The 13,000-nt window shown below is 33.9% G+C and overlaps 1 protein-coding gene across 2 annotated transcripts in view; it reads right to left on the reverse strand.

Moving 5' to 3' along the window:
* Nucleotides 1-13,000, reverse strand: part of Negr1 (neuronal growth regulator 1) — an 865,320-nt gene that overhangs the window by 299,532 nt on the left and 552,788 nt on the right. The window contains exon 4 of one of the 2 annotated variants that reach the window (XM_013020560.1): nt 3,492-3,623. The exons of the other annotated variant lie outside the window; for it this stretch is intronic. Coding sequence (XP_012876014.1) covers nt 3,492-3,623 — 132 coding nt within the window. The remainder of the gene's footprint in view (nt 1-3,491; nt 3,624-13,000) is intronic. 2 annotated transcript variants of the gene reach the window in all.

Genomic DNA, 13,000 nt, shown 5'->3' on the forward strand with positions numbered 1-13,000 from the left:
TCTACTACAAAGCCATAGTAATCAAAACAGCTTGGTACTGGAACAAGAACAGACATGTGGACCAATGGAATAGAATTGAAGTTCCAGAAATGAACCCACAGACCTATCTTTCATAAGGGAGCTAAAAATGGAATGGAAGAAAAACAACCTCTTCTGTAAATGGGGCTGGCAAAATTGTTTAAACACCTGTAGAAAATTAAAGATAGATCCTTACATATCACCCTCCAATAGAATCAACTCCAAATAGATCAAAGACTTCGAAGTAAAAGCAATCACCTTGAAAACATTACAGGAAGGAATAAAAGAAACGGTATGACTCCTTGGCACAGGCTGAATTTTCTTAATAAAGACCCAGAAACACAATGAAAGTTTGGACAAATGGGATTGCATGAAGTTGCAGAGCTTCTGCATGGCAAAGGACATAGCAAGCAAGATCAATAAAAAGCCCACGATTGGGAGAAGATCTTCACTAGCCATATGATGGACAAAGGTCTCATATCTAAAACATATTTAGAACTTAAAAAATAAATCCCCACCAACAAATCTTCAAAGAAATAACTGCCCCTTTAACAAGTGGGCTGAAGACTTAAGGAGAGACCTCTCTGAAGAAGAAATGAGAGTGGCCAATAGACACATGAAGAAATCCTCAACTTCTCTGGCCATAAAAGAAATGCTAATCAAAACAACATTGAGATTCCACCTCACCCCAGTTAGAATGGCTATAATCAAGAACTCTAATAACAACAGATGTTGGAGGGGATGTGGACAGAAGGGAACCCTACTGCATTGTTGGTGGGAGTGTAAGCTTGTTCACCCACTTTGGAAAGCAGTATGCAGGTTCCTCAAAAGACTACACATAGAGCTTTCCTATAACCATCAATTTCACTTTTGGGAATTTACCCAAAAAATCACAAACAAAGCCACACTAAAGCTACTAGCACAGCTATGCTTATTGCAGCATTATTCACCATAGGTAAGATATGATACCAACCCAGATGCTCCTCAGTAGATGAATAGATCAAGAAAATTTGGTATAAACACCCACCTACCCATATTCCCCCCCACACAATGGACTTTTATGCCTTCATCAGAAAGAATGACACCACATCTTGTGTTAGGAAATGAGAACACTTGGAAAAAATTATATTAAGTGAAGTAAGCCAGGCCCAAAGAAACACAGGACCTATGGTTTCCCTTATTTGCATCACCTAGTATATGTATAGGTCAAGCAGAAACGGTCAAAAGCTATGACCATACAAGATAATGCTAAAGCAAAATGAACCCCAAGATAGGGACACAAGAGATTTTATCTGTCTTGCTGTATTTTTAAATGTACTCATAATGTACTATTTGATGTTTTTGTTTGTTTTTTATGTTCTTCCCCTATGGTATAACCCCTGTTTTCACTGTGTTTGATTCCAGTGCCCTGCATCTTATATGTATATTTTTCCAATTTGGGTAGGGGAAGTGAAATGCTGAAAGAAAGATACATGTTGACCCATTGTAGCAATGAGATGTACAAGACACTATGCTAAAAGCAATCTTAACAGCTTCATTGTTGGGGGAGGGAGAAGTTGGGGAGGTGGAGAGGGAAGGGATGGTGGGGGAAAAACAAAGGAGGAGGTAACAATGCTCCATAAGCAGTATATTTATTACCTTACTCATGTAATCCCTTTGTGCAGTATCTTTACAATAAAAACATATATTAAAAAGAATAAAAAACAGAATCAAATCTAATAATAAATGGTAATGAACTAAAGTCAGAGAGATGAAATGACATCACTAATACAAAGAGAAGTGGAGATTATATATGGGGCATGGAGCCCATGAAAACCTGTACAGCAGCCCATGGAAACCTGTTTTTTCATTTCATTCCAATCAGACATTTTGTAATAGACCTATGTGTCTGGAATTTTATGTGGACTGTATTGCTGGGGCAGGATATCTGACTTATTTAATGGTTTTGAATCCACCTTTTATTGCTCAGTTCTCATTGTCAATTCTTGTTTCTTCTTTCTCAACCTTTAAACCCTTCAATAACTACATATATGTTCCAATAAGTATTATCAGTCATAAAATAGTTAGAAATTTTGCTAAGTAACCCTTTGCAACAAAAACATGCTGAGAAATCTGGAAATGTGTCAAAATACAAAAAATATCTAAGTCATATATTCAGTAGGGCTGATGGGGAATCCAGATATTTCTCAATTTAATAAGTTTCTTGGTTGATTCTGCAATGGTTTTTCTGATTAGCACTCTGAGAAATTCAGCTTCAAGAACTGGTTCCTGATCTAGTATCATGCACATCGGCTCTGTCTGATAGTTCAACAGGACTATATGGACTAGCCATACACTCTTAGTTGATACAAAGGATTTGCTCTGACAAACAGCTCAGCTGCCAGGAGAATTTTGAGAGTAAACTTTTGGTTCATGAGACTGAAAGACACATTAATATAAAACAACTGAAGATTAATTTCCGCATTCCCGGATATATTTAGAATCATTTATCTGATCTGTGGTATACTACTATATAAATTTTGCTACCAAAGACCATGTAGAAAATATAGACAGGTAAAATGAGCAAAAGTGAAGTTTTTATCTTATAATTTTGCCAAAATTTTGTTAACCCAAGGGTATTTTATTTGAAGAAGTTAATGGTGTGATTTTTGAAAGAAAGATTAAGTACATATTTTTAAAAGAAATAGTCATTGGTGTTGAGATATATAGTAGAGTGCTATTAAAATGTATCTAATTTTACTGTAGGGGGAATTTAGAGAAAATGCTACATAATGGCATTTTGACTCACATACCCTAACTTCATCAGAATGATGTTCATGGGGAAATTATTTCTCAATTTTCTCAATACTTTCCCAAGAAAATAGAATTAAATTAATCACACAAGTAATGTAATCACCACAATACAACTCTTTGAAGAGAAATATCACATTTTAGCTCCATCAGGTGTGATTGAGAATGTTCCACACTCCTTCTTAATCCAAATGCCCTACAAGGTCAACCCACTTGGAAGGAAACAGCAGAACTTAGAATACTGGGGATGGTGTTAGGCATCAAACTGCATTACTAGAGGATCAGTTGAGATGGTTTCTTTTCTATAAAACAATTTAATCAATATTTTGTTTTTGTCAGTCCTGGAGCTTGAACTCAGGGCCTGGGCACTGTCCCTGAGCTTATTTTTTGCTCAAGGCTAACACTCTATCACTTGACCCACAGCACCACTTCCAGCTTTTTCTGTTTATGTGGTACTGAGGAATTCAATCCAGGGTTTCATGCATACTAGGCAGGCACTCTACTACTGAGCCACATTCCAAGCCACCAATTTGATCAATATTTTGAAAAAAAAATGTTTTCACTGTCAGCAGGTGATATTTGCCAATACACCACTTATTACAGTAATACCAATTTCAGACACCATTTTCACAGGCTTTAATGTTTTCCCAAAATTTATCTTATTAAACAGTGGTGAGACTTACAGTTCACGACAACTTTTACTTTCTTCACATCTGGGAATGACACATCATTTTCTGCACTGCATTCATATTCCCCAGCCTGGTCCCTCGTAATTCCATAAATGTCCAAATATTGTCCATTTTCAAATGGTTTTGCTACAAAAAAATTACAACATGTTTAGTCATAACTGCCTGAGGCTTCATTTATGTAAAACAATAATCTCATGACTTTGTATGATACTGTTGACAAAATAATTCCAAACGAAACAGGGGAATTATTAAATTCTTTGTTCTCTTATTTTCAGAGGAAATTTTAGGGGAAAAAATAAGCAGAAGCAAAACAAGGGATACTATAATAACTATATCCCCAGAACAGGATATACATGTGTTCTTTTTAATTGATTGTGGTCTCCTAACCTCCTCACACATCCAATAGAGTACTGCACATTTCTATAATTGAGTTCAACAACCTCCCAGCAGTGTAGATGGAATTCACTAATATGACTTGGTACATATTGACTTTTATACAGTATGAGCTTGCAACTTGACACTTAACCTAACTAAATGTTATTTTTCTTTGGGGGAAATTTCATACTCAAGGTTTCATGCCAGATGGCTTGCTAAAAAGTATACAGCTTTACAAAATCATTGCCATATTTCTAATTTCAAAACTATTATGGTTGCCAAAAATGTAACACTGTAAACATTATATGTAAATCACCACTATGTCTCTGAAAAAACAACCTTAATGACTTTCAAATCTAAGAGTTAAGTGATTATAAAAAAGCTAAATTATCCTTATTTTTTAGTGTTCCAGGGAAAGTATTCTGTTGACTGAAAATAACAGAAGATTAAAAATATAAAGACGTTCACTGATGAAAAAATGTCCTCAAGTGAATGAGATTTGAAATAAAAATTCCTTTCTTCAAGAAGAGAATTTTTATTCAGTTAATCAGAGAATCATTGGACGTAAGAATCCTGATTATTAGAGGTAGGGCAAAGGAATATTGGGCCTATGTGAATTTGAAGAGCCAGGACACTTCGTACAGGACTTGGAATATTGACTTTCAGTGAAAACCAAAAAAAATAGAAATGAAAAAAATGTTTCCATTTAATGACATTGTTTACAGTAGTCAATGAGATTTTATTCTTTATGTTACTGTCTTATAAGAACTATTAGAATGATATAGAAGGTGGACAACTAATAAGAGAATTCAATTATAGTGAATCAAACGAAACTAAATTTAGTTATGACCTTCCACATCTAAAATCTATGTCAATTAATTTTCCCTGTATGTTTCCTTGCCTGGGCCTGTATTAAGGTATTGCACAAGCTATCCTCCCAGTTCTATGACCTTGATAATTAAAAACTTGAATTTAGAATATTCAGAACTGGGATTACTTTTTCATCTATCCACCTGTTATCAAGTTGTAGGTGGAGATGAACTAGACTTCTAGATATAAGCTTACAAAAATAACAGTTAACTTCACGATGTAAATTCTTATAATTTGATTTTATAAATCTTCTTGTAGTTCATCTCATTTCATGTACTTAACATTAGTACACTAATACAATATCTGTTTTCTATAAGTTATCCTGTTCTCTCTGATAAAGATAATCTAAGTCAAGTGTGTCTGTGATATCCACTGAAATGTAGAGGAGTAACTCCTTATTTTTACAAAAAAAGAATTTTTCAAATAAACTTGAATTATAAAGTAGGAACCAAATCAAATATGAACTAACCTAAGTGGGGCCTGTGATATGTTCTATAAGAATGAAATGACCACATTTGTGATTATACAGTGAAGCCAACAAAAAGAGAAAAAACATTGTAAACAATGTAAAGACAAATATATTAGGATCGAACTCATTTTTAGTATGAAAATGTTATTTTTAAATCCTCCTTTTACTTGGTGATACAGTTTTTAAAAATGTTATCTCCAAAATACCTGCCTTGAAAACAAGTACATAACGTAATCAATTTCAATAATCAAATGTTATCTAATTGTTAAATAATCTATTTTTTTGATGTTTATGTATAGAAATATGAGCAACATATTTTAAAGTATTAAACCATAAGTATATTGGATTTATATGTCTACCAGAAGTCAGTAAGCACAGTGAAAAATTAGAAAAAATTAGTTTAGAACATAAAGATGTAAGGTTTGTTTTGTTTTGTTTTTGTTTTGTTGGTAGTGAGGCCGGAACTCATGAACTCAGGGTCTGGCACTGTCCCTGAGCTCTTTTGTTCAAAGCTAGTGCTTTACCACTTTTAGCCATAACACTACTTCCAATGCAAGGAATTTTGCTATTTCCTTTTTCTTTATCCTGAAGGGCAAAACATCAGTTTCTGAAAGTAGTAGAGCACTAGCCTTAGCAAAATGTGCAGAGCCATTACTCATGTCTTGAGTTCAAGCCCCTGAACCAGCAACACACATACATATCCATATATATATATATATCTATATATATATCTATATATATATATATATATTTGTAAAAAGGACATCAAAATATATGGAGAGATACATACATGTGTTTATGTGTTATGTGTATATATATTTATAAAAGGGGATCATTGTTGTTTTTACATCATGTACATAATTAACTGATTAAATTACTATATATATATATATATATGTTACTCTTTCTCAATCTCTTTCCCATCTCCTCCTCCTTTTTTAGAAGTTGCTAGTGAGTTTCATTAATAAATATATAATATTCACCTCTGTCTACCCCTTCTTTCCTTCTTCCTCCCATCAATATTCTCTCTCAACAATTTTCTTCTACATGTCATAATATGTTTTTCTCTCTGCCTTCTCTTACACTTTGAAAAATTCATGTGACTAAATGGAACCCATTTTCTAAATCCAAATTAACCCCTATCCATGACCATAATAACTTTTATTCCACAATCAAAATAATATCTGAAAGATAACATAGTCCAACTTCCAAGCATAGTGGCCATTATTCTATTTAACAAAGTTTTCCCTTCACTCATAGCTATTTGAACATAGAAATTATACTTCATATATAATTTTTAATGACAGTAGAAAAAAGTGTTGTAATTTATTAAGTTTCTAGGTCATTAATTCCTATAAGTATGAGTAGGTCCCAGAAAAATGAATTCAATAAAGATATTCTTTTTGAGGCAAAAATCATTTTGAGAATGTACCATAAATATATCAGTTAATATAATCGTGGAAGTATTGTTAGAGCATCAAAATAATGGAGTTTGAAGGAGCAATGAGAATAGGATGTATTAGAGTAAAAGAAATTATTTCAGAAAAACACAGAGATTCCTTTTCTTTGATCTGACTCATGTAATCTGAGTCTTTTGTGAGACTCACAAAGGTTCATCATGGCAAACAATCACTACTGAAATCTTTTAGCATTACCATCAATAATCAAAGTAGACCATTGCTGGAAAAAGTAAAATTTATGAGTGAGTCTGGATGGGATGATTAGCCAACAGTTAAATTTCTCCATCATAATATCTATGTCTTCCATGTCTCCTAAAGTTGTAATCAAGATTCCGACTGGGAGAAAAATGAGGAAGAGGGATGACAAGTTCAACAAGAAATGTACTCACTACCTTACTTATGTAACTGTAACCCTTCTGTACATCACCTTCACAAAAACCAAACAAATGAAAAAAATTATGGTGGTCATCTACTGAGATGACTATAACACATTTCAAGAGCAAATAAAATAACCAATAAGTAAAAAAAGCTCAAGGTTTTGATTTTATCTTTCACTTGTTTGGAACACTCCACCAGATATTACTGAAAGAGAATCTTGAGAACACAAGCCACCTTTTTTCCTGCTTTTCTTCTTATCTTTCCATTTATGTATTCAGTTTATGAACATTAATTTGACATCATTATATCTGATCAGTGAACAAGATCCATTTTAGAAAGCTTACAGCTTATGGAAAACAAAAGAAAAAGGTAATTTCAAGCATGTCTTCTAACTACTAATTTAAGTATACAATGCTGCAATTTCATAATTGTGCTATCATAATCTCAAAGTGATTATGAAATTTTGGCTCAGCCTGAACATTAACTTCATAAGCATAGTAAATCTGGACCTATACACAGAAGATATAGCCCAAAGGACTAATATTCTATGAAATAAATTTAAATTATAACTGGAGGAATCATTAAAATAGTATAGATAAAAGAATAATGATATATTTTTAATATTTAATTTTAAAGAAATGCAACCCTGAGATGCTTTACTTTATCATATTATAAAACAAAAACCAGGCATAAACTTCTAGTAACAATGTGTACAGAAATGGGCAAAACCCACAAAACAAACATTTTCAGACACTGGGAAACTGAAAGCACAGGCCAATGATCTCTGAAAATAAGGAAGTAATCAAAATGAGCCTCATAGTTGATTTACATTGCTTGCTGTGTGGAAGCAATTTCAAGGCTCTAAGCTCAAGGACGAAGAAGCCAGACTCATGTGGTCATGTTGAGTTGAAGGAGAGGTTGTAATTCATGCAGGACAAAGAATAACAAGGTGTAGTTAAAGTTTTAAGGAGGAAAAACCAACACAGATCAAAGATATGAAAAGCAACAGGTAACTCTGTCTTTAACAAGGTCTAGATTGTGTATTCATAGAGAGAAATCTCACAACACTGAGGCAAAATCAACTGGGGATTTTATTTGCAAAATATATTCTACATATCAAACAATATGAAGTGATATTGATCTTTGATAGTCAAGAATGTAATCATCAGAGTTACTAATTGAGGCTTCAGATGCTGAAGACATATGCATAAAGCTGAAATACTCTCTCATCCTGCTTTTTATAACTCAAGAACAGAATTTAATAAATTGAAATGATGTATAATTGATATAGATGCATGTTAGAAAAATGCCACCATCATTTGAAGGAACAAAGAAAATCTAATAATACAACAATCTCACAATATTATATTTATTACAGATAAATTGGTCAACAGAAAGATAACATAAAAGGATACAGATAAAAAAACTATCCAATATTTCAAAATAGTTGGAAATTACTATTATTCTCATTCTTCAAGAATAAAATGGGGAAAAAATTAGAATGGAAGAAAGACAGCCTCTTCAGCACATGGTGCTGGCAAAATTGGTTAATCACTTGTAGAAACCTAAAGCTAGAGCCTTATATATCACCCTGTACCAGAATCAGCTCCAAATGGATCAAAGACATCAGAGTCAAAGCAGACACTCTGAAAATATTACAGGATAGAATAGGAGAAACCCTAGGTCTCCTTGGCACAGGCTGAGAATTTCTTAATAGAGACCCATAAACACAACAAATGAAAGAAAGGTTGAACAAATGGGATTGCATAAAATTGCAGAGCTTCTGCATGGCAAAGGACATAGCTAGCAAGATCAATAGAAAGCCCAGGGATTGGGAGAAGATCTTAACTAGCCATACAATGGACAAGGGTCTCATATCTAAAATATACTTGGAACTCACAAAATTAAATCCCCCAACAATAAATCCTCAAAGAAACAACTGCTCAATAAATAAGTGGGCTAAAGATTAAAGAGAAACTTCTCTGAAGAGAAAAGAAGGATGGCCAATAGACACAAAAAGAAATGCTCAACCTCCCTAGCCATAAAAGAAATGCAAATCAAAACAACATTGATATACCACCTCACTCCAGTTAGAATGACTAAAATCAAGAACTCTAATAACAACAGATGCTGGATGGGGATGTGCATTGTTGGTGGGAGTGTAAACTTGTTCAACCACTTTGGAAAGTAGTATGGAGGTTCCTCAAAAGACTCCACATAGAGCTCCCTTATGACTCAGCAATCCCACTTTTGGGCATTTATCCAAATGTTTACAAACAAGACCACTCTAAAGCTGCCAGCACAACTATGTTTATTGCAGCATTATTTACAATAGCTAAGATATGAAACTAACGCAGATGCCCCTCAGTAGATGAATGGATCAAGAAAATGTGGTATATATACACAATGGAATCTTATGCCTCCATCAGAAAGAATGACGTTGCCCCATTTGTGAGGAAAAGGAAAGACTTGGAAAAAAATATATTAAGTGAAGTAAGCCAGGCCCAAAGAAATATAGGTTCCTTGGTTTCCCTTATTTGCAATTACTAGGATATGTCTGAAACAAGCCGACATGGTGATATAAGTTGATGTTAGGGGAAATGATCCCCAAGAAAAGGATTCAAATGTTTTTTTTTTCCTTTCTTGCGATTGTTTCTAACACATTTATAAGATATTTCTTTGTTGCTTTGTATTTCCCTCCCCCACAGTACAACCTGTGTTTTCACTGTATTTGTGGAGGGGAAGGAAAAAAACTAATTGTTTAAATAGTGATACAGGTGGATCCATTGCAACAGTGAGATGTACAGGATGTTATGTCGAAAAACGAACTTTACAACTTTTGCTGGGGGTTTGGGGAGTGGGGAAAGCGGAAGAGGGGGCGGGGGAAGATGGGAAGGGGAAACAAAGCTGGAGGCAACAATGCTTGATAAGAAAGGCATTCATTGCCTTGACCATGTAATTGTAATCCCTCTGTATGGAGTTTTCACAATAAAAAAAATGAATAAAATGGGATTATCATTAGAAATGCAAACTAGAAAAATCATTAAGACATTGTTTCATCAGACTAAGGACATTATAAAATGAATCACTGGAAGAAACTGGTAGATCATGACACCAAAATGAAGTAATATTTAGCTTTAAGGTATAGCAAGAATAGGTAGCAGTTCTTTTCCCCCATTTTTCTTTTAATCACTTTTTATTGTCAAGTTGGTGTACAGAGGGATTATAGTACATAAGTAAGGTAATAAGTACATTTCTTCTCAAAACTGTTACGCCTTCCCTCAGTTTTCTCCTACTTTCCATCTTCCACAACCTCCACTTCCAAGTTGTACAGATCACTTCTAGCATCTTCTCTTGTGTATAACACTGTTGTGTATAACCCCTGGTCCTTTGTCTCACCATTCTGTTATTCCCCTTCCCTTCCCTAATTCAAATGAACATATATACAAGACCAGGGTATCAGAGTCAAATACAGTGACAACAGGGGTTATACCATGGGGGGAACAGATAAAGAAAATGTGGTTTGTATACACAATGGGATTCCATACTTCCATCAGAAAGAATGACATTGCCCATTGCTAAGAAATGGAAAGACCTGGAAAAAATTATATTCAGTGAAATAAGCCAGACTCAAAGAAACATAGGCTCCGTGATTCCCCTCATTTGTAATAAGTAGTATATGTGTAGGATATTCCTAGCAGAGAATCACAGGGGTGGGAAGGGGAAGGGGGACTAGAGGGAAAGTAGGAGAAAATGAGGAAAGATATAACAAGTTTGACAAGAAATATACTTACTACATTACTTATGTAGCTGTAACCCCTCTTCAATACATAACCTTGACTATAAAATATTAAGATTTACAGTATAAAATATTAAAATGTAGAATACACTGAAAAATAGCTATGTACATATGACTATATAAAATGATATTAATTGAAATGAACTACAAGATATGAAAACAAGTGTTTTTTCCCCTTAGTGTACTGTATGAAGTCATTTCTTTTTTCTTCACTTTTAATTTTTCCTTTGCTTTACCTCCTGTTATCACTGTTATTGATTTTGGTACCCCTTGCCTTATATATGTTTATTTGATTCAGGGATGGGAATGGAAATTACAGAAATGATAAGAAAAGGAAAAAGGCTGAAGCAATGCAACAGTGATACAAGACACTATGTTGGAAATCAACTTTACAAGTTGTGGGGAGTGTAGGGGGCAAGGGATAAGAGAGAAAATGAAAGAGGAGATAAATGTTCGACAAGAATTATACTCATTTCTTTTCTTATGTAACTGTATCCCCTCTGTACATCACTTTTACAATAAAAATATAATACAATTTAAATTGAAAAAACTCAAAAAATGAAGAGATTGGAAAGGGAAGAACAAATGAAAGCTAAAGTAATCAGATCATGGAAAGAATAAAAAGTAAGTCCATAAAACAACCAGTGGCCATACAATAAAGACATTCAATGAAATCAAAACCTGGTCATTTAAAAGATCAGTAAAAAAAATCAGTAAAACTTTCCAAGTTGATACAAAATAGAAATAGAAATAACACAAATATTCATATCAATACAATGAGAGAATATAGTGTACTTTTAAGACTGGATGACTACTAAGCAAATATTCTTTTTATATTTTATTTTGTTGTAAATTATATGAATTAATAATAATTAGAGTTATTTATATTAATTATAATTAATTAATTATAATTAATTTATAGCTATAATTATATAATCAATTATATTTATTATTTAATTATAATTAACTTATAATTTTTATAATTATTCAATTCACAATTTATAATATATTTTTATTTTGTTATAAATTATATTTTATTTTGATGTACAGAGAGTTACAGTATTGACAAGATGATGTTACATAAGTAAGGTAGTGAGTATATTTCTTGTTTTTTTTTAAATTTTTTTTTATTTTTGGGTCCGGTTCTGGGGCCTGAACTCTGGGCCTGGGTGCTGTCCCTCAGCTCTTCAGCTCAAGGCTAGCACTCTACCGCTTGAGCCACAGCACCACTTCCGGCTTTTTTCTTTTTGCTTATGTGGTGCTAAGGAATCAAAGCCAAGGGCCTCAGGCATGCAAGGCAAGCACTCTACCACTGAGCCACCTTCCCAGCCTGTGAGTATATTTCTTGTTGAAATTGTTACCCCCTTCCTTCATTTTTCTACCACTATCCCTTCCCCTACTCCTCTCCCCCACCCAAGAAATTGTAAATTTGATTTCCTACACAGTGTCTTGTGAGTATCACTGTTGCATTGGGTCACACTTTGTCCTTGTTTCACCATTTTGTTATCCCCCTTCCTTTTCCCAAATTAGATAAGTGTATACCTGCTAATTTTTCCATTTAGGTTTCAAGAAAGATATTCTCTTTCATGGAACAAGTGGTTCATGCTTGTAACTCCAGCTCTTTAGAAGGCTGAGATCTGAGGACTGCAGTTCAAAGCCAGCATGGGCAGGAAAGTCCATAGAATTCTTATCTCCAGTTAACAAACAAGCCAAAGTGGAGCTGTAGCTCAGCTGGTAGAGTGCTCACCTTGAATAAAACAACTTAGGAACAGTGCATGGGCTCTGAGTTCAAGTCCACAAATCAGCATTTGTATCTTTCTTGAAAGATACAAAATTCTAAAGTCAGAAGAAATAAAAATCAGAATACTAAGTATATTTAGTTTGAAGAGTGCATGTGATGGTATGCAGGAGGCTCAAGCCTACAATACTAACTACTCAGGCATCTAAAATTTGAGAATTGCAGTTCAAAGCTAGCACTGGCAGGAAAGTCCATGAGATTCTTATTTCTAATTAGCCAGCAAAAGTCAGAAGTAGAGCTGTAACTCAAGTGGTAGATGCCAGCTTGGAGAAAAATGTTAAAGGGCAATTAATTCCAATACTCTGAGTTCAAGCCCCAGTAATATCTCTCTCTCTCTCTCTCTCTCTCTCTCTC

The sequence above is a fragment of the Dipodomys ordii genome, unplaced genomic scaffold, assembly GCF_000151885.1.
Source record: "Dipodomys ordii isolate 6190 unplaced genomic scaffold, Dord_2.0 Scaffold51, whole genome shotgun sequence".
Lineage (NCBI taxonomy): Eukaryota > Metazoa > Chordata > Mammalia > Rodentia > Heteromyidae > Dipodomys > Dipodomys ordii.